Source organism: Lithobates pipiens, unplaced genomic scaffold, assembly GCF_037356315.1.
Source record: "Lithobates pipiens isolate NorthernLeopardFrog02 unplaced genomic scaffold, aLitPip1_a1.2 Scaffold_22, whole genome shotgun sequence".
Classification (NCBI taxonomy): domain Eukaryota; kingdom Metazoa; phylum Chordata; class Amphibia; order Anura; family Ranidae; genus Lithobates; species Lithobates pipiens.
Window position 1 is genome coordinate 37729786 of NW_027507784.1, and position 23486 is coordinate 37753271.

At 45.9% G+C, this 23486-nt stretch overlaps 1 protein-coding gene across 2 annotated transcripts; it reads left to right on the plus strand.

Moving 5' to 3' along the window:
- Positions 1 to 11334: 11334 nt before the first annotated feature.
- Positions 11335 to 19876, plus strand: LOC143925382 (zymogen granule membrane protein 16-like). Of its 2 annotated transcripts, none has more exons than XM_077449951.1 (4): positions 11335 to 11352; positions 15407 to 15530; positions 18329 to 18461; positions 19421 to 19876. In XM_077449951.1, exons 2-4 carry the CDS (start codon positions 15476 to 15478, stop codon positions 19743 to 19745), a joined length of 513 nt encoding a protein of 170 aa, XP_077306077.1. In that variant the 5' UTR covers positions 11335 to 11352; positions 15407 to 15475; the 3' UTR covers positions 19746 to 19876. The 2 variants fall into 2 exon arrangements, with proteins under 2 accessions (XP_077306077.1, XP_077306076.1); XM_077449950.1 differs by lacking the exon at positions 11335 to 11352 and adding an exon at positions 13498 to 13593.
- Positions 19877 to 23486: the final 3610 nt, after the last annotated feature.

The following is a 23486-nucleotide window of genomic DNA, read 5'->3' on the forward strand; positions in this document are numbered from 1 at the left end:
ACGATGATAAATCTTCCGAGAAGATGACTTCCGTGCCCTCAGCATAGTGGATATTACTGAATCTGACAGACCTCAGTCCCTTAGCACCTGGATTTCAACAGCCATGCCGTTAAAGCCAGTGATGGTAAAGCAGGATGAAATATTGGACCTTGCGACAGAAGGTCCTCTCGCATTGGCAGTTTGCCAAGGAACATCCGCCACCATTCGTACCACGGACGCCAAGGCCAAGGCGAAGCAGACGTAGTAGAACTTCGATTGGGGGAAAAGCATAAATCAGCCAATAATGCCCCCATGGAGCCACCAACGCATCTGCCGCATCCACCCAAGGATCCTTTGACCTGGCCACAAACCTCTGTACCTTCCGATTGAGTCGAGAAGCCAGGAGATCCACATCTTAGGCAAAGGAGCCGGAATACATCCAAATGTAGCGACGATTCCCCTTGGTGCAGCATCTGACGACTTAGGTAGTCTGCTTGCAACAGATGAAAAACAAGCTCTGGACTGCCGCACTCTTCAGAAAACCTATTTCTTTTATTGGAAAATCACATCACAACTCAACAAACACAGTGAACAAGGAAAAATTGCTGACGTTTCGCATTAGCTGTAGTGCTTATTCATTGAATAAGCACCACAGCTAGTGCGAAACATCAGCAATTTTTCCTTGTTCGCTGTGTTTGTTAAGCTAGAAAAGAAAGAGGTTTTCTGAAGAGTGCGGCAGTCCAGAGCTTGTTTTTCAGTGTACAAAAAGTGTTGCGCTAAAAATAGATGTGAAAGTGTGTTAAATAATAAATAGATATCCCACTCATTTACATATACAGATAATAAACATCCAAAACAATGAAAAATGAAATGTGAACAAAAAAGAAAAATTACAAAAGTCCTTTGTTAAAAGGTCATAATAATTGTGCTCGCCCTTAATGCAGACAAAAGAATGTGAAAATGTTCATTTCATCCGTGGTATATTTGATCCAAAGAAAAACACCCTGGTGCTGACACCACACACAGAAGAAAGATGTGAGCTTACCGACTCCCAATGACCCCTATAAGCATACGCTCCAGGGGTCGGAAACGCTTTTCAATTGTATCGATAGGAGATCATCAGGTCAGGAAAGATGAGCTTTAGATATTGATGCTAACTCCTCTCTCATTCAAGCTGAGTTGGACACGGAGGCAATACTCCCAGAAAGATCGCACCCTCATTCATGGAATCATATGGGACAAGAAAAATTGGGCCACATAGCATAATTCCATATAGTGAACGAATTTATTAAAGTAAAATCACACTTACATTAAAGCAGTGAGAAAAAGCAGTGAGAAAAGCGCTTTACAGATAATAAGCAGCAGTGGAGTCCCCCCGATGCGTTTCGTCTCATTTAGACATCGTCTGGGGTCGATGTCTAAATGAGACGAAACGCGTCGGGGGAACTCCACTGCTGCGTATTATCTGTAAAGCGCTTTTCTCATGGGCTATGGGCTATTCAGGGAAGCCTATCCCATGCCCACCTAACAACTGTCCCCGAGCCACCCCCATCAAATCATTCCCTGCATCTGTTACCTTTTGTACCACCACCCCCTCCTTTTAAAATGTAAGCTCTACAAGCAGGATCCTCTTGTCCCTTCTGTATTGAACTGTACAGTAATTGTGCTGTCCCCTCTATACATTGTAAAGCGCTGCGTAAACTGTTGGCGCTATATAAATTGTGTATAGTAATAATAATAATAATTTAGTTTCACGTGGTATCGAATTCTACAAAATATGTTGATAGGTATCTTAGTATTATTATTTCATGGATATTTCTATCAACATATACTTTCTTCTTGCTGTGCACACGTTTGTAATGCTTTTATTTCCCATCAGTAAACAGTATTTTAATACCGGTAAATGTAACCTTAACATCCTTATCTGACATTTCCTGTTAGGCATCCTTCACCTATTAACCACTGTACCTAGCGCTATGCTCTGGTATTTACACACTGCAAACATTGACTCTTTGTGTAAACTTATTGCCAATAAAAGGCTTTGACACTTGTGAAATGCTTGTAATTATACTTCAGTATACAATAGGAACATCTGCCAAAAAGATCTAAAAACACTGAAGCAGCAGACTTTGTGAAAATGTATATTTGTGTCATTCTCAAAACTTTTGGCCACTGCTGTAAAACAGATATAAATTGGAAACTATGCTTTTTTTTCTCTCCAGATTGAATGTATTTCATACAGTGGATCAGGAAAATACTGCATTATAGCCTCTAGATGGAGCTGTTAGAAGAAATGTTTTATTATGTATTTATTTCAGGTGCTTATATAACACCATCAACTTATGCAGTGCTTTACATATACATTGTACATTCACATCAGTCCCTACCCTCAAGGAGCTTACACCCTAAGGTCCCTAACTCACATATACTAGGGACAATTTAGAGAGGATCCAATGAACCTACCAGCATGTCTTTGGAGTGTGGGAGGAAACTGGAGTGCCTGGAGGAAACCCAACGCAGGCACAGGGAGAACATGAAAACTCCAGGCAGGTAGTGTCGTGGTTGGGATTCAAACCAGTCACCCTTTTTTACTGCTAGGTGAAAGTGCTACCCACCACACCACTGTGCCACCCACATACTTATTAAAGCGGGAGTCCACCGGGACTCCGTGTTTTTTTTTTTTTTTTTAAAGCCAGCAGCTACAAATACTGCAGCTGCTGACTTTTAAATAGTGACACTTACCTGTCCAGCGCGCCCGCGATGTCGGCACCCGAAGCCGATCGCTAGGTCGTCTGTCGGGTCCTGCCGCCGCCATCTTGGGTATGGGAATCAGGAAATGGAGCCTTTCGGCTTCATTTCCCGGTTCCCTACTGCGCATGCGCGAATTGCGCTGCGCAATAAGGACGCTCCCCGCTGCCTCTGGGAGCTGTGTGTTTCCCAGCAGGCAGCGGGGCACTTGCGGGAAGGGGCGGGCACTTGCGGAAAGGGGCGTAAGTTACGCCCCTTTCCGCAGAGAGCTGTCCCGGAAGTGGGTGCAGTTACCTGGATTATCCAGGTAACTGCACCCCCCTCCCCCCTGAAAGGTGCCGATTGTGGCACCGGAGGGGGGGAGGGTTCCGATGAGCGGAAGGTCCACTTTAGGGTGGACCTCCGCTTTAAAGCAATACTTCACTCTCTTAATCAACTTTGACTACTTTGAATCCTTAGGCCTCATGCCCACGTTTTTAAAAACCAGCTGTAAAACTAGTACCGACGCCTGGAAAAAGCGGCGTTAAAAACGCGATTTTTACGGTCGTTTTGCATTAGTGTTTATGCGCGTTAGCATTAAGTAGTGTTTTTTTAAGAAAAATAAATCTCCCGGATATAAAATTACCCACAATGCCACAGAACCCCCCCCCCCACCCCCAAAAAAAACACTGGAGCTCAAAAACGCAAAAAAAAAATGTCGATGCGGCGTGTTTGCGCATTTGGCATTTTTAAAGCTTTAGCGCCGCGCCTCAGAACGCCCTGGTCCTGGGTTTTTTTTTTTGCAGCTTAAAAACGCCTACACCATTTACAGCTCAAAAACGCCAAGGTGGGCATGAGGCCATGGGCTAACATGGAGAGGCGTTTCTAAGCTACAAAAAATGCTCATAAAAGCTAGATAATACTGCTAGAATTAGTAAATAGATAGGAAAGTATAAAATATTTACATGTTTAAACTTTTTACTTCTTCAGTTAATTCCTGGTTTCCAGGCCTAGGCAAATGATGTGATACATTCCAGGAGTCTGTAGAAGGGGAGAGGTTCTCAGCTAAGAAGACCCTCCTGCTTGCATGCCTGAGCTAAGGGTAGACAGATTTCATGAAGTAAATGCAACCAGGGCCGTCTTTAATATTGATTGGACCCTGGGCAAAACTTTTCTTGGGCCCCCACCCCCATGCAGTTTTGCTCTGCACCTGGTCTGAGACATACAATAATTAGCAACTAGACTCAAAATCAGTTTACTGAATCAGATCAGGCAGCTATTGCAATTGGTTGCCAGAGGTTACAGTGTATCATTACCACTCACTGATTGGTTGCTAGAGGTTACAGCACACATTACTGTGGGCTCCTTGAGGGTAGGGATCAATATGAGTGTGCAATGTGAACGGATAGGGACAATTGTAGACACTCACTCAGGTTGAACTGGATGGACTGGTGTCTTTATTCAACCTTACTAACTATGTAACTGTGTAACATTATGGCTCACTTATTAGTTGCTAGAGGTTTCAGCATATGATTTCTGCTTGTTGATTGGTTGTTAGAGATTACTGTGAATATGACCTCAGGGGGCATGATATACATATCAATGCCGCCCGGCCTCCGCTATTTACATATGATTGCCGCCGCTATTTTTATATCAATGGCGGTAATTTACACATAAACACGGGGTCTGCAGTTGAGTCATCTGTACACAACAATAGGGGCAGAGCTGGGCAGCATTAGTAGCAGCACTTCACACTGAGATATCGGGACACAGCACAGGACTAAAACCTCAAAGGACGAGGGAAATTAAACCAGGATAGTTGGCAAGTACAAGGCAGCTACTTTGGGCCCCACAACAATGACAGGGCCCAGGGCAGCTGCCCCTTTTGCCCTTCCTTAAAAACGGCCCTGCATGCAAAGTGAATCATTTGCCCTTACTTGAGATGGCCAGGGCCAGAAATACCAGGGGTGTGTTCTTCAAAGTGATTTCTCTGCAAAATAAAACATGGCGACATGGCTGGATGGGGGGAGTTTGCTTTGAAAATAAAAATTAATTAAATTGATTTTTTTGTGTGTGGTACTCAAATGCAGTGCAGTTCCACTTCAGCTATGATCAGAAGCTCCATCTTGTAGTCATAATGTAGCCAGTTCTTTATCCACTGTTTTCTGTATGAATTAAACATATTCAACCTGGAAGTAAAATAGCCTCATAACATTTGTTTTTGGCCCCATTCGCATAGAACGAAAGTACAGGCAGTTTCACAGGATAAAATAGCTTATTTACGTTGTACATTCAGTCTAAATTTAAACCCAACGGTAACTCAAATGCTCAACCCAACCCGCGTAGCCCTCTCTCAGATCTCAAACCAACCACATTTCTGGCAAACCTAAACCTTAATCCCACCTCTAATTCTTAACCTTCAACGTTGACCCGAACCCAACAGTAACTATAAAACTCAACCTAACCCCAAAATCTCAAATCAAACCATAACCCAACTTCTAATCCTTAAACTTATGCTGCGTACACACGGTTGGATTTTCCGATGGGAAATGTGGGATGTGAGCTTGTTGGTGGTAAGTCCGACCATGTGTACGCTCCATCGGACAATTGTTGTCGGACTTTCCGCCAACAAATGTTGGCTAGCATGTTCTCAAATTTTCCACCAACAAATGTGGGTTGTCGGACTTTCCCATCGTGTGTACACAAGTCCGCTGGACAAAAGTACGAACACACATGCTCACACATGAACACACATGACGAGCCGGAAGTGCTTGGTCTTGTTAAACTAGCTTTCGTAATGGAGATATCACACGACTATTGAACTTCCTTTTTATCGGCTCGCCGTATGTCTTGCACCGCGCACGTCACTGCGTTCGTAATTGTTGGCCAAGATTTGTGTGACCGTGTGTAAGCAACACAAGTTGTTTAAAAGCTAAAAATATATATATATTTGGGCAGCACAGTGGTGTAGTGGTTAGCACTCTCACCTAGCAGTAAGAAGGGTCGCTGGTTCAAATCCCAACCACGACACTACCTGCCTGGAGTTTGCTTGTTCTCCCTGTGCCTGCGTGGGTTTGCTCCGGTTTCTTCCCACAATCCAAAGACATGCAGGTAGGTTAATTGGCTTCTGTCCAAAATTGGCCCTAGTATAGGAATTGGGACCAAGGATAGTGGGCTCCTTGAGGGTAGAGACCGATGTGAGTGTGCAATGTACAGGGGTAGGGACAATTGTAGACACTCACTCAGGTTGAACTGGATGGACTGGTGTCTTTATTCAACCTTACTAACTATGAAACTATGAAACTATATATATATATATATATATACACATATATATATATATTTTTTTTTGACCTTTGACTTTAAGCCCTTGTACACACGGTCGAAGATTCTGTCGGAATGTTTCCGATCGGAGCGGTTTGTCGGATATTCCGACTGTGTGTGGTCTGCATCGGACTGTTTCCTTTGGAATATCCGTCGGACCAACTTTTCCAACTTACCGGAAATATTTTCAGACAAAATGCTCCGATCGGACATACTCCGATCATGTGTAGAGAATTCCGATCTGACAAAGTGCCACGCACGCTCAGATCAAATTCCTACAACAAAGCTATTGGCTACTAGCGTGAACATAGTCCCGTCGTAACAAAATAACGTCATCACGTCGGATTTTACGACAACTTTGTCCGACCGTGTGTATGCAACAGTTTTGGACAAAATCCGTCGGACAAAATCCGACGGACTAAATCCGACGGATTTTGTTGTCAGAATCTCTGACCGTGTGTACAAGGGCTTAGGAAAAAAAAATCAATTCTTGATGGCCAAAAACCTGAAGTGACGTCAGAGGTTGCTCCGGTCCATCCTTCCAGTGCATATGGATGGTTTGACATGCATAAAATAATAATATACGTAGCAATGTCCTGGCATGTGTATGGAGAACATGGTCGTTGAGTATTTCCAAGAGTCCCACCTCTGGGATGTGAGGTATCGGCAGGTAAAGTCTGTGGTCGAAGAAAGCAAACAGTTCCTTCCAGAAGGCTGAAAGTCCGAGGCAGGTCCAGAACATATGGAAAAAGTCATCAGTAATCGTATCACATCTAGCACATGCAATATCCTTTCCAGGGGCGGACTGACAACTCATGGGGCCCCCGGGCAATAGAAGATCATGGGGCCCCCTGTGTCCCCACACTCAAGCCACACCTGCACAGGGAGACACGGGGGGGAGGGAGAGCGCAATGGGGGACACTGGAGGGGGGAGAGCACACAAGGACACTGGAGAGGGAGAACACACACATAGGGGGACACTGGAGGGAGAGCGCACACAGGGGGACACTGGAAGGAGAGAGCACACATAGGGGGACACTGGGGAGGGAGAACACACACACATAGAGGGGGACACTGGAGGGAGAACACACACACAGGGGGATACTGGAGAGAGAGAGCACACACACACACATGGGGACACTGGAAGGAGAGCACACACACACAGGGGGACACTGGAGGGAGAGCACACACAGGGATACACTGGAGAGAGAGCACACACACACACAGGGGGACACTGGAGGGAGAGCACACACAGGGGGACACTGGAGGGAGAGCACACACACACAGGGGGTCACTGGAGGGAGAGTACACACACACACACAGGGGGACACTGGAGAGAGAGCGCACACACGGGGGAACACACAAACACAGGGGGACATTGGAGAGAGATCACACACACATATACACGCAGGGGGACACTGGAGAGAGTGCACACACAGACAGGGGGACACTGGAGGGAGAACGCACACACACAGCACAGGGGGACACAGGAGAGAGAAGACACACACACAGGGGGACACTGGAGAGAGAAGACACACACACAGGGGGACACTGGAGAGAGAAGACACACACACAGGGGGACACTGGAGAGAGAAGACACACACACACAGGGGGACACTGGAGGGAGAAGACACACACATAGGGGGACACTGGAGGGAGAAGACACACACATAGGGGGACACTGGATGGAGAACGCACACAGACAGAGGTACACTGGAGAGAGAAGACACACACACACAGGGGGACATTGGAGAGGGAGTATACACACACAGGGGGACACTGGAGGGAGAAGACACACACACAGGGGAACATTGGAGAGAGCACACACACAGGGGGACACTGGAGGGAGAAGACACACACACAGGGGGACACTGGAGGGGGACCACACACACAGGGGGACACTGGAGGGGGACCACACACACAGGGGGCCACTGGAGGGAGAACACGCACGCAGGGGGGCACTGGAGGGGGACCACAACAACAGGGGGACACTGGAGGGAGAACACACACGGGGGACACTGGAGGGGGACCACACACACAGGGGGCCACTGGAGGGAGAACACGCACACAGGGGGACACTGGAGGGGGACCACACACACACATGGGGACACTGGAGGGGGACCACACACACAGGGGGCCACTGGAGGGAGAAGACACACACAGGGGGACACTGGAGAGAGAGCACACACACAGGGGGACACTGGAGAGAGAGAGCACACACACACACATGGGGACACTGGAAGGAGAGCACACACACACAGGGGGACACTGGAGGGAGAGCACACACAGGGGGACACTGGAGAGAGAGCACACACACACAGGGGGACACTGGAGGGAGAGCACACACAGGGGGACACTGGAGGGAGAGCACACACACACAGGGGGTCACTGGAGGGAGAGTACACACACACACACAGGGGGACACTGGAGAGAGAGCGCACACACGGGGGAACACACAAACACAGGGGGACATTGGAGAGAGAGCACACACACATATACACGCAGGGGGACACTGGAGAGAGTGCACACACAGACAGGGGGACACAGGAGGGAGAACGCACACACACAGCACAGGGGGACACAGGAGAGAGAAGACACACACACAGGGGGACACTGGAGAGAGAAGACACACACACAGGGGGACACTGGAGAGAGAAGACACACACACAGGGGGACACTGGAGAGAGAAGACACACACACACAGGGGGACACTGGAGGGAGAAGACACACACATAGGGGGACACTGGAGGGAGAAGACACACACATAGGGGGACACTGGATGGAGAACGCACACAGACAGAGGTACACTGGAGAGAGAAGACACACACACACAGGGGGACATTGGAGAGGGAGTATACACACACAGGGGGACACTGGAGGGAGAAGACACACACACAGGGGAACATTGGAGAGAGCACACACACAGGGGGACACTGGAGGGAGAAGACACACACACAGGGGGACACTGGAGGGAGAAGACACACACACAGGGGGACACTGGAGGGGGACCACACACACAGGGGGACACTGGAGGGGGACCACACACACAGGGGGCCACTGGAGGGAGAACACGCACGCAGGGGGGCACTGGAGGGGGACCACAACAACAGGGGGACACTGGAGGGAGAACACACACGGGGGACACTGGAGGGGGACCACACACACAGGGGGCCACTGGAGGGAGAACACGCACACAGGGGGACACTGGAGGGGGACCACACACACACATGGGGACACTGGAGGGGGACCACACACACAGGGGGCCACTGGAGGGAGAAGACACACACAGGGGGACACTGGAGAGGGACCACACACACAGGGGGACACTGGAGGGAGAAGACACACACACACAGGGGGACACTGGAGGGAGAACACACACACAGGTGGACACTGGAGGGAGAAGACACACACACACACAGGGGGGCACTGTGGGGGTGGGGGGACCAGGAGAGTATCATGGGGCTCTTTGTGGTTCCCTCGAAATTGAGTTGGCTTTCTCGTCTGCCTATCACCCCCCAGACTAATGGGCAGATGGAGAGAACTAATCAAACTTTGGAACAATACCTCCGCTGTTTCTCTGCCTTCTCACAAAATGACTGAGTCTCTCTCCTGCCTATTGCCGAGTTTGCCTACAACAACTCGTTGCATTCTGCTATCAAACAGACACCATTCTTTGCAAACTACGGTTACCATCCATCTGTACCTGAGTGTGCCATTCCCGCAGTGTCCGAAACAATGGACTTTTTCCTGACCAACAACAAATTGCTGCAAGAGACTATGGCCAAAACTCAGGAATACAACAAGAGGATGTTTGACAGAAAGAAGCGGGGAGAACTCATCTTAGTACCTGGCAACCAAGTTTGGCTCTCTACGGCTAACCTAAAGATGGCCTGCCCTTCAAGAAAATTAGGTCCTAAGTTCTTGGGCCCCTTTTCGGTCAGGAGGAAAATTTATGATGTGACTTACGAGCTCAACCTACCCGACGCGTTTGGCGCCAATTGACCTATTTAGGTGTCCCCCGCAGTGTGCTCGGTGCTGTCCGATCTGCAGCTCCTTGTGCCCTAGTACCCGTAACCTTGCTTGGAACTCCTGATCTCCTGATTACCCGGCTTAACCCTTGGATCGTCCTGTTTGCTGCCTGCCCTTGACCTCGGCCTGTCTGTGACCTTGAACCTGCCTGCTCCTCTCTACCGCCTGTTGCCAACCCTGCCTGTGACCCGGACTTTGAACTTGCTTGATCCTTTGTACTGCACCACCCGCCTGTTGCCGACCGTGCCTGTGACTGGACCTGCCTCACCAGCTCTTGCTCTGCATCCGCTGCCAACGTCCAGCTGTCTGGAGACCTCCAACCCATCTGCATCAGGCCCTTGGGCCTCTTCTCCTGCATCCAACCCGCCAGGCTCTCATACCAGTCTGTGCTCCTGTGCCTCCTGTCCATACTACCAGGGGCCGCAAACCAGACACGTAAGGGAGACCTTCCCCTGCTATATCAGGCTCATCAGTCAGGTACGCAAAGTTTGTCAGGACTGCTCCTTTCTCTGTCTCAAAGGTGAAACATCAGAGGTCTCCTTAGACCCCTGATAGCTCACAAAAGCCCCCAAACGGGGCTCCTAAAAAATTGTGAAAAATAATATTGTAAAAGAAAAGAGTAATAAAATAAAATGGTAAAAAAAAAATAATAAAATAAAAAAACTACTGACACAAGTGGCGGAACTACCAGGGTCACAAAGGTCGCATTTGTGACCAGGCCCTGGCGATCCGCCACTGGGCTCAGAGGGAAGAGCCCCAGCCGGGGGTCAGGAGGGCCTCTTGCACTGGGGCACTGAAGGTTCTAGTCACCCCACTGCCCCTAACTCTCAACCTAAACCATAACCCTCGACCCAACATCCTAATCCATTACCATACCCCTAACCCTCAACCGAAAGCATAACCCTCAATACAACCTCTAACCCTGAATCTAATTTAAAACCCTCAATACAACCCCTAACCCTCAGCTGAATACATTACTGGAAGGGTTATTAGGAAGGTGAAGGGCAGAATATGTTTAATAAGACAACTAAATAGCATAAATAAAAGCTACATATTACCTAATATGTTAACTTTATCTACCCCTTTTAGCTCCCTTTCACACATTGGACTGGCCAGGAACGGGGGAGTGGGGTATGGAAGGAGTTAATGAAGTTAAATATTATCTGAAATCAAAGAGTTCTTGTTGATTAAAAAAAATATGTCGTAATCGATGTGTCTATACACAGACTGAGCTATGCTGTATATATACCGGTAGAAGAGAAGATAGATTCATCCAGTGGCCGGGAACGAAAGGTGAGTTATGGCTACATAGTCCATGGCAGACTGGTGTACAGGGCTTTTATGATTTCTAGAGTGCTATACACTATATTACAAAAGTATTGGGACGCCTGCCTTTACACACAAATTAACTTTAATGATATCCCAGTCTTAGTCCGTAGGGTTCAGTATTGAGTTGGCCCACCCTTTGCAGCTATAACAGCTTCAACTCTTCTGGGAAGGCCGTTCACAAGGCTTAGGAGTGTGTCTATGGGAATGTTTGACCATTCTTCCAGAAGAGCATTTGGGAGGTCAGGCACTGGTGTTTGAAAAGAAGGCCTGGCTCACAGTCTCCATTCTAATTCATGCCAAAGGTGTTCTATCGGGTTGAGGCCAGGACTCTGTGCAGGCCAGTCAAGTTCCCCCATCCCAAAGGTCTTATCATCCAACATCAGTGCCTGACCTCACAAACGCTCTTCTGGAAGAATGGTCAAACATTCCCATAGACACACTCCTAAACCTTGTGGACGGCCTTCAAAGAAGAGTAGAAGCTGTTATAGCTGCAAAGGGTGGGCCAACTCAATATTGAACCCTATGGACTAAGACTGGGATGCCGTGGTGGAGTGGTGACTGTACCTAAAGTAACTATAACCACAGAGATTTCATTACTAATGATAAAATGTTAGGCACATGGAGAGTACATTGTTCTAAGGAAGCCATTCTCAACCAGGGTTCCATGGAACCCTATTTTTTTCTCCAGAGGTTTCTAGGGGTTCCTTGAGCTGTGGCTGACTGAACTTCCATTTAATGTTGTCTGCAATTTCTGTCCTGGGGTGACAATGCACAGTGTACTGCATCTATGGAGAAGCAGACTTGTCACTGTGCCCCAGGTTTCCTGTTACAGGGTGGCTCCTTTCTCCTACAGCTTCCTATGGAGCCACCCTTACATGCAGTGACTAGAGTTGTGTGTCCCTACACTGTGTGCATCACTGATTGACAGCACTCTGTGCATTGAAAATTGCAAGGTGCAGCAGCCTTTGCAGCTGTCGGCTTGTAGTTTTCAATGAACTACCACTGCGCTTCATTCATGCTTCCTGTCAGTGCATCTGCTGGCCCATATGTACAGGGAAGCAGATACACTTTCAGATCTGCTGGAGACCTGCATGGCACTAGACAGGTGCAATTCGTTTAGTTCCAAATTAGTTTTTTAATGAATTTTGACAAATGTGTTTATTTTGCCAAATTACGAATTTCTGAAATTTTCCGATTTTTGAATTTCCGAATTTCCAATTTCCGAATCTCCAAATTTTCGGAAATTCGAAAGTCAGAAAAAAAGAAGAAGAACATTTGTTTAATTCTAAATAATAACTAACAATTAAATTATAGGTATTGGAATTCCCTTCCAAATGTGTCTGTTAGTGAACATAACGAGTACGAATTTATCCGAATTTCCAATTTAAATTATCTGAAATAACGAATGCTACAATCAAATGGAACGTAACGATCTAATAATAATAATAAAACCTTTTTATTATTATTAATTATTTATTATTAATTTGTTCCATTCCATTTGTATAGATACGGCATTTGTTATTTCAGATAATTTGTAACTTCGGATACATTCATAATCGTTAATTTAATAGGTAGTTATAAATTAAACTGATTTTCTTTCTTTTTTTCACATTTTTACATTTTTGGACTTTCAAATCTTTGAATTCCAAAAATCCGAAAATTCGGAAATTACGGAGTTCCGAAAATTCGGAAATTACAGAGTTCCGAAAATTCGGAATTCCGAAAATCCAAAATTCAGAAAATTCGGGAAATCAAAAATTCGGAAATTTGAAATTCGAAAATTCGAAATTCGGAAATTTGGAAATTCGGAAATCCGAAAATCCAAAATTCATTCTCGTTTTCGTTTCATTTTTTTTTATACGGAAATTTGGAAATCCGGAAAATCGAAATGTGAAAATTTCCAAAAATTCCCAAAATTTCCAAATTTTGAATTTTCAATTTTCCGAATTTCTGAAAATATAAAAAAAACGAATGAAACGAAAATGAACTAATTTTTTACATGTCTATGTCTATGTCTATGGCACCAGCGATCTGCCAATCTCTGCTGCAGTGCTTTACAGGCTCCAAAAAAAATGTATTTATTTTTTTCCCCAAAAAGTGAACTTATCCTTTAATTCTTTCATATGATGACCAGAGGTTCAGTGAAGCAGCACTGAGAGAGCAGGAGCCAACATCATTGATAGTTTGAAACTGGCAGTGCTGGGGGTAAGAATTGTATTGTAAGCTTACTTGAGAATGTTAACCACTTCAGCCCCGGAAGATTTTACCCCCTTCCTGACCAGAGCACTTTTTTGTGATTTGGCACTGCGGCGCTTTAACTGACACTCGTGCGACGTTGTACCCAAACAAAATTGACGTCCTTTTTTCCTCGCAAATAGAGCATTCTTTTGGTGGTATTTGATCACCCCTGCGTTTTTTCTTTTTTGCGCTATAAATAAAAAAAAATTGCGACAATTTTGAAAAAAAATACTTTATTTGTTACTTTTTCCTATAATAAATATCCCCCAAAAATATATTTAAAAAAAATATTTTTTTCCTCAGTTTAGGCCGATACGTATTCTTCTACATATTTTTGGCAAAAAAAAATTGCAATAAGCGATTATTGATTGGTTTGCACAAAATTTATAGCGTCTACAAAATAGGGGATTTATGGCATTTTTATTATTATTTTTGTTTCACTAGTAATGGCGGCGATCTGCGATTTTTATTGGGACCGCAACATTATGGCGGACACATCAGACATTGTTGACACTATTTTGGAACCATTGTCATTTATACAGCGATCGGTGCTATAAAAATGCACTGATTACTGTGTAAATGACACTGGCAGTGAAGGGGTTAACCACTAGGGAGCGATGAAGGGGTTAAGTATGTCCTAGGGAGTGATTCTAACTGTGGGGGGAGAGGGGCTACAACACACAGGACAGCGATCGCTGCGTTCGATGACAGGGAGCGGTGATCTCTGTACTGTCACTAGGCGCTTTGTTTACAAAAGCATCTCCCCATCTACCTCTCCGTAACACGAGCGCGGGCACCCGGCGGACATCGAGTCCACAGGACCCACGGTCACGTAGCCCGCACTGCTTCTTAAAGGGGATGTACCTGTACGCCCTTTTGCCCACCAGTGCCATTCTGCCGACGTATATCGGCGTGCGCTGGTCAGGAAGCGGTTAAAGAGGAGTTCCGCCCAAAAATGGAACTTCCGCTTATCTGGTTCCCCCCCCCCCCCGTGTCATATTTAGCACCTTTCAGGGAGGAGCAGATACCTGTCTAATACAGTATTTTCTCCCACTTCCAGCAATAGAATCTGGGGTGATCTAAAAAAAATGTGCATTTATTATTATTTTATATTAGGAGCCTGTAAAGTATTGCATCAGCCATCAGCAGACCGCCGGTGCCATGCAGATCTCCTGCAGATCTGCCGGTGTATCTTAGCGCCTGTACATCCCCAGATACACTGACAGGAAGAATCAATGAACTACCATGGCGCCACACAGAGCCGTGTGAATGAATGTCGCGGCTGTGTAGGTGGAGCCCCGCAGGGCTGCGCTGATTTAAAAAAAGTGACAGCTAGTAAGGGGAACTTCTCCCTGTACTGCGGTCACAAGGGGGGCGGGGGATGGAGCAGCGGCTGCAGCATTGGGAACATGTTACAGGTGAGACATGTAACATGTTCCCAAAGGTGAACTTATCCTTTAAAGGGAATATTTAAAAAAAACTGGAGCACTCGGCAGCTGTGCAAGGCAGCCAATCAGCTTCTAACTTCAGCTTTTTCGGTTAAGCTTTGACAATAAAACCTGGAAGCTGATTGGTTTTTATGCAGAGCTGCCCACAGAGTGTGCACTCTCCAGTTTTAGTAAATCAACCCAAAAAAATGCGTTTCGTTCTGCGTTTATAGAAATTACAGTAACTCTCAATTTCTATTGATTTCTCCCTTTTTAATGCATTTCAAATATTGTTTTGCATTCCCGTCATTTTATTGCATGAGTTTATTAATTTTTGTACTGTTGCCACACAGAAGGTTTTGGAAGAATTTACCGTTACGGTTGAGAGGCGCGGCTCTAGGTGATAACTGCTAAGACCAGGAATGCGGACTCTCCTGTGTGTGTGCTTTCTGCTGAGCTCCACTGCGACATCTGTTGGTGAGCATGAGTTATTACAACTTACTATGCATCCCCCTGTTATAGTGACCAGTCCATTATAATAATGAATATGGTAGGGCAGAAGCAGCTAATCAACATAATCGGTTATAAAAAAACAACTGTCAGTTATTTGCATTGTGAAAAATTAAAAAGTAAAAACCTGACTGAGGCTCAACCCCTCTTAAAATAATAATAATAATAATAATAATAATAATAATAATAATAATGCTCTCAAGATCCATGGGTGGAGGGACTTAAAGGACCACTAGGCAGAATATCCATACATATGTAATTGTATTATATATATATATATATATATATATATATATATATATATATATATATATATATATATATATATTTATTTATATATATATATATATATATATATATATATATATATATATATATTTATATATATAAAAAAAAAAAAGACAAACAATACCAAAAACCACAAGATAAAATAATAATTGGCCAACTATAAACTACCCCCCCCCCCCCCAGCTGCACAAGGAAACACCCCTAAAAAAAAACAGGGTATATCCTCAATTTTTTTGTATGAGACACAGACTGGAGTGTCCAATAGGAGATGTGGAAAGCTTGCATAAACAACATTTTTTTTTTGTGTAGTTCCTCTTCCCAATGCAGGCGGGCCCTAGGTAAGGATAAGAGAAAAAAAGCGCTGCGCTTAGAGCGCCAACGCAAATAGTGGGCGTGATTACACCGCTACACCAACACTACACTCACACTACAGGTTCCCCAGACCCTTTCTCAGCAGCCTCAGCACTGCAAATGAAGGGACAGGAGCAGGGGCGGACTGACAACTCATGGGGGCCCCCCCCCGGGCAATAGGAGATTATGGGGCCACACAGTATACACACACACACAGTATACAATCACACAGGTTACACATACATGTACACACAGTATACACAGACACATTTCTATTGGCTGAGAAGGTACTGGAGAGGCGGGGCAGCTATAATCTCAGGATTTTTAGACCAAAAGGATGTCGGTGAGGGACATTTCAGACACAGATGTAAAAAAACAAAACAAAAAAAACACATATTTTTACATACTGCCCCTGGTTTTACTGAGGCTGGCAACCCTGACGGGGCGCTCGGGCAGTGCCCGAGTGGCTGAATGGTCAGTCCGCCCTGCCCCCTGGACAGGAGACAGAGGCTCCTCTCCATTCATAAACTGAAGCAGAGAAATCACAGTTTACTCTGCTCAGTTATCACAGGACACATCACAAGACACAGGAGCGATCGGTAGCGAACACTCTCTGTGTCCAATTTAGATAAGGAAGGGGCCGGTAAATTACATACTTACCGGCCCCTTCCTCCGCTCTCCATCCTGACACATCCCCTGCAGCCGGCGGAAGAGGAGAGGAGGGAAGCCGGCTGCGGGGAACGAAGGGGGGGCGGAGGAGGAGGACACGGGGTCAGAAGAACAGGAAGGGGGGGTGGGGAGTAAATGGAGGAGGGCCGGAGAAGGACATTGAGGAATGATCAGTGTGGTAGGAGGCACAGCTGTGAACACCGATCTCCCTGTATAGCTTTTTCGCTGACAGCCGCAGGGGGGAGAGAAGGAGAAGCGGCTGTCAGCTAACAAGCTATACAGGGAGATATCACAAGGCACTTGCAGGGTGTCCGGCAGCCGCAGCCAAAATGCGGGAGACTCCCGCAGCTCGCAGGAGACTTGGAATGTCTGTTATTATGTCTGATATTAAGGTTTGAAGATGATCTACAGACAGATTTACCTGTGCTATCTTTATATTTAAAACCAGTTTCATAAAGAAACAAAAATATTGCTTTTTGATAAACAGAAATGCAACTTTGAAATATATAAAAAAAATATATAAAAAAACAACAAAAAAAAACCTGTAAACTCTATTGGCTGTAATGCCATTTCACATATTAATTGAGTATAAAAAAAAGGCTTTTTTTTTTTTAGGAGCTTAATAGATGCCCCCTTCTTATTCTTATGTGGTAAATTTTAACAGTATTAATTTTGACGTCACATTTCGATTTAGTTGTAGTCATAGTCTTCAGACTAAAATGCCATTTCAGTTTTAGTCTTATTTTAGTCATCTAAAATGGTGTTAATTTAGTCGATGAAAATATTATTATCAATGAAATTAAAGCGGTAGTAAACCCACTGAAATGTATTCTTTTTTTTTTCATACCTGTAAGGGAAAAGGCATAATGAGCTAGTATGCACCACTTACTAGCTCATTATGAAATATTTAACTTAGAACGAGGCCCCGACATCTGGCCCGATCCACGCCGAGGGAGCTGACATGTTCCCTCGGCGTGTCTTCTGGATATCGCGTCTCCGGTGCTGTGAGTGGCCGGAGCAGCGATATCGTCACTGCCGCGCATGCGCGCGGGAGATTTCTTTCCGGCAGGGTCCGGCGTCGGCCGGGCTTCCAGCCGAGAATCCCCTGTGCGCATGCGCCGCTGCAGTCAGTGACTCATTGCCAGGGGAATATCTCCTAAACCGTACAGGTTTAGGAGATATTTTTTTTTTACCTACAGGTAAGCCTTATTATAGGCTTTCCTGTAGGTAAAAGTAAAAAGATAGACTATACAGCCGCTTTAACACTGCCTGGCAATGTTAACAAAATTCCAACATTGCCAGGAAATTTCCAGCAAGTTCCCAGGTATGGCCATCGCCCATCCCCAAGTCTCACCATAGCTGGTCTAGCTGAATGCTTGCAGAATTGCAGATACAATATACACATTCATGTGTAGGTGACTCCTGCCTGACTGCTCTCCTATATCTCAATGTTGTAGTTAAGTCTCAGTTTTCCTACTCCCATGAAGAGAAATCATCATATGGAAACAGAGATTTTTCCTTCTCCGATGATCAACAACATGGGCCAATAACAGCCATTCGCATCAGGGAGGGTCCCAGTTGTCTGAATGGGTAAGATTGACTATATCTTTTCAATTACACTTTATATACATACAACTTTTTCAGCACATTTCAGTAGAACGTATAATGTCAGTCTGCTGCAGGGAGAAGAAAGCATTTTCTCAGTCTCCTCTCCCCCAGTGATCAAGCTGCAACAGTGTAACTTTGTAGCAGCTTGTCACAGGGTCAGAGGCTGCAGCAGGGGCTGATCTGTATCAGACATCTGTGAACTCAGCCCAGAGCTGCACATGTGCTAAGAATTTAAAGTGGTTGTACACCTTGTGCAACCACGTTTACCTATAGGTAAACCTATATTAAGGCTGCTGGAAATATCTCCTAAACCTCCACGGTTTAGGAGATATTGACAATAGAGCCATGTGCCGATGTCTATGGCACAGGCGCACTTTAGAAACGGCGATCGTGCCATTTCTAAAGGGGTCATGCTGTGACTGGCGGCTCCCGCGTGCATGTGCGGGAGTGACATCACGCGATTCCCGGCCAGTCCCGGCCAGTCACAGAGGCGGAGTTTGCGGCACCGGAAGGAAGAGGGGTGAAGATGGATGCTCGCTGTTAGTGGAGACAGCGGTGACATCGCAGGCTTTGGTTTAGCAGAGGTCTCAAACTGGTGGCCCTCCAGCTGTTGAAAAACTACAAGTCCCATGAGGCATTGCAAGGCTGACAGTTAAGAGCAAGACTCCCAAAGGCAATGGCATGATGGGACTTGTAGTTTCGCAACATCTGGAGGGCCACCAGTTTGAGACCCCTGGTTTAAGGTAAGTGACACATAATGGGCTAGTATGCAATGCATACTAGCCCATTATGCTTTACCTTTGCAGGGAAATAATGAGGACGTAAAAATCCATCAGGGTTACTCCCTCTTTAAACGATTGTGTCATCTCTGAGCCAACATCACAGTCCAGGAAGTAGATGCATGAACAAAGATATTTAAGTCTTCATATGTTTTCCTCCAGGATTCACTTCAAATTTGGTAGCGTCTGGGCGAATTTTGTGGGAGACCATGGTGGTGTCTTCCAGGAGTTCTTGCTGCAAAACCATGAAAATATCATTCAGGTGTCGGGAAAATCCTCCTTTTGTGTGAATGAGCTGCTCTTCGTGACAAGCCACGGGAGGATATTCAAAGTTGGGCAACCATCAGGCACAAGCTTCAATGAATTTCCGGGGACTGAGGGCAACATACTGCGCTACATTAGTGGGCGATACTCCTCCGCCCTGAACAGCATCAGTTTCCACTGGGGTATCCATCCATCCACCGGCCTCAAAGATGCTTCTGCTTGACCTCCAGAACTGAGATCTGGAGCCCACCAGAGCCAACCAGAAGACTGGGCTCCCTCAATGCCCACTTGCTACCCATCCAGCTTATTCTAATTTCCCTGGATTTGAAAAAAAATAAAGATTTTTACATCATATTTTGTGTTCCAATTTGTTAGTGCTCTCTACTGTAGCTATTACTTTAAGGAGATGTTTAATATTTTTGCTTTTTGTCTGTAGCGCCTACTACTGGAAGGGCCGATGAGGATATGCCCAGGGGTCCCAAAGTAGTACAGAGACACAGTCCCAATCACACCAACAATGCAGGCTCCGTTTAGGGGATGTATTTTTATAAATGATTGCTGAATACCTTGAATCAGGAGAGGGTCACAGGATTTCCAAACAATAATAGTGTAGCAAGGTCCCAGGCAGGGGCGGACTGACAACTCATGGGGCCCCCGGGCAATAGGAGATTATGGGGCCACACAGTATACACAAACACACACACACACAGTATAAAATCACACAGTACACACAGACATGTTTCTATTGGCTGAGAAGGTACTGAAGAGGTGGGGCGGCTATAATCTCAGGATTTTTAGACCAAAAGGATGTCGATAAGGGACATTTCAAAGACAGATGTAAAAAAAACACATATTTTTTACATACTGCCCCTGGTTTTACTGAGGCTGGCAACCCTGATGGGGCCCCCTAGTGGCATGGGGCCCTCTGGCAGTGCCCGAGTAGTCCAATGGTCAGTCCGCCCCTGGTCTCAGGCCTCCTCCAGGGCCAAGAACAGCTGACATCCTTCTGTATGTAGTGGGTTGTAAGGCATGGTGGGCAATGCTGTATCCTGGCCTAGGCCGACAAGGCCCAGGCCTAGGGCAGCACTTTGCAGGAGGGCAGCACACAAAGAATCCCTGCCGGCTTGTGTTGCACTGTTAGTGTAGCGCCAGTCTTACGGGGCGGACTGGGCTTAGAGGCAAATTAGTCTAGCGACCCCATAAAGTGGTTGCACTGCACGGCCGGCATTCTGCAACTGGGGGGGGGGGGGGGGCACTTCTAATTTTAAATGTCCTCTCATTCTGGACCACAAACCTTCCTCCCTGTACTATATGTTTTCTGCTGCATCATTGGCATGGTTATATCTTCTTAGTCCTCTCCATAAAAATATCAGAAATTTGTGTTTAAAGTAGAACTATAGGCAACACTTTTAATACTTAAGGGAGGGTTATAGCCCCTGTCAGATTATTTTTTTACCATCCCTGTCCCATTGCAGAGATTTCCCTTCACTTTCTGCCCCATCGCTAAACCGGAAGTGAGAGGAAATCTATGCAAATTAAGGGAATCCATTTATATCGTATATTATCGTATATATACATATATATTATCGTATTTATACATACATCTTGCGGCATGTATTCGTTCTTTGATCATCCAATCAAGGGTGAATACTGCTGTGCAAAATGTAAGCGCATTGGAATCCAGGTTCTGAATCTGGGGAAGCAACTGTCAGCACTGAGAAGTCCCTCCATACTAAAGGAGAGCCAGGAACGTACACGGCAGGCGCCGGCTGGGGCCAGCTTATATATATATCAGGCAGAAGATAAACCCACCCCTGCTCACTACTCAAGGAACCCATAAAAACCTGTGGAGGAACCCTGGGGTTCCAATGCTTGAGAAAGGATTTATAAAAAACGGGTTGACATGACTACTGGCTTTGTATTAACATTGGGGGACATCATCAGAATCTCCCTGAGACAAACCATGACTCTGCTCCAGTGTGGTTGGCGTTCTCACGTCTTTACAAGATGTCTAAACAGGGGCTAATATATCCATTTCGTTTTTGGCTGGGCTGTAGGTCGCTTAGACTGATTGTATAGTTTTTCACCTGGTTTTACCCTAAGCTTATGTTAGCTTGTGATTTCTCGCTGTCACCAGTAGATATCACTGTTATCATCGGTCACAGTATGAGATTTCCCAAACAAAACAAAGTTATGATTATTTATGTTTTCTTCAGCCAATTCAGTAGGAGGTTGATGCCACTGGTGCATGCTGCGGGGGATATAAATAGTTGGGACAGGCCGTGTGCTCGCTCTCTTCCCCTGGGCTGAGGCCTAGAGTGGTGCTGCTGGTGGGAGCGCTGCTGTTAGGCCCAATAGCCTGTGTTGGGGCCTAACATGTGCTGAAGTGATCCTGAAGCTGTCCTGTCTGGTTAGAAGGAAGCTACGCCAAGGAGGAGACCCAGGGGAGCTCTGTTACTGGAGAGAGCCAGGATGAAGGCTGGTCTTTCAGAAGAGCCTTGTGGCTCACTTGGATGACGCACTGAAATTTGGAAACGTGCTTAGAGTGTTGCCGGGTTGGCTTAAGCCTTGTAAACACGGTCGGAGAATCCGTCGGAATGCGTCTTATCGGACCGTGTCGTCGGATAATCCGACTGTGTGTGGTATGCATCGGACTGATTCTGTCCGAATCTCCGTCGGACCCAATTTTCCAACATGTTGGAAATATTTTCCGACCAACTGGTTTGATCGGACATACTCCGATCATGTGTAGAGAATTTTGATTGGACCAAGTGCCACGCATGCTCAGATCAAATTCCTACATCAAAGCTATTGGCTACTAGCCTGAACGTAGACCCATCGTAACGAAATTACGTCATCACGTTCTGAATGATCGGATTTTTCGACAACTTAGTCTGACCGTGTGTATGCAACAGTTTCGGACAAGATCCGACGGGCAAAATCCAACAGACAAAATCCGACGGATTTGGTTGGCAGAATGTCCGACCGTGTGTACAGGGGCTTAGAGGTTCTGACACTGTGAAGCTGGACATTGATCTGGAGAGTCTGTAACTGGTCTGCTATGGTATCTGGGAACCCCTAACCCTGACCTCCTTAACCGTTCTGCAATAAATCTTTAAAAATACAAAAAGTAACTGGCGCCAAGTATCCTTTATTGGTCCCCTCAGTTTGGCCATGGACTCAGCACTAGGGTGAAATGCTAGCCGCCCCTGGCTCTGGAGGGGAGGCACTATCCTGCCTTTGGGGTGTCAGAGGGGTCCTACAGATGGTAGTCCCAATGAAGGTCTGTATTGGGGTGTCAGAGGAGTCCTACAGGTGGTAGTCCCAATGAAGGTCTGTATTGGGGTGTCAGAGGGGTCCTACAGGTGGTAGTGCCAATGAAGGTCTGTATTGGGGTGTCAGAGGAGTCCTACAGGTGGTAGTCCCAATGAAGGTCTGTATTGGGGTGTCAGAGGAGTCCTACAGGTGGTAGTCCCAATGAAGGTCTGTATTGGGGTGTCAGAGGGGTCCTACAGGTGGTAGTGCCAATGAAGGTCTGTATTGGGGTGTCAGAGGAGTCCTACAGGTGGTAATCCCAATGAAGGTCTGTATTGGGGTGTCAGAGGGGTCCTACAGGTGGTAGTCCTAATGAAGGTCTGTATTGTATGAATTATGGTTTTGGTTTACAGTAAATTGTATTAATATAACACATAACTTCTAGGTGATAATTGAAAAAAGACATGACATTTGTAAGGAATTAAGCCCCCCTAGATGCGTATCCGTAACCTCCCACCCATGACAGACACCCGCCTCCAAAACCTGATCCCCACCTTTAATAAACCACGGACAAGGTATGGAGTAAATGGCCAACTGGCCTTAATTTATTAACAAAAATATATATAGTTTAATAAAATACCATAAATAACTTTCAAAAATGTAAACATTCCCAGCCTTTAAACGGGTCATGGGTACCAGCATAACAACA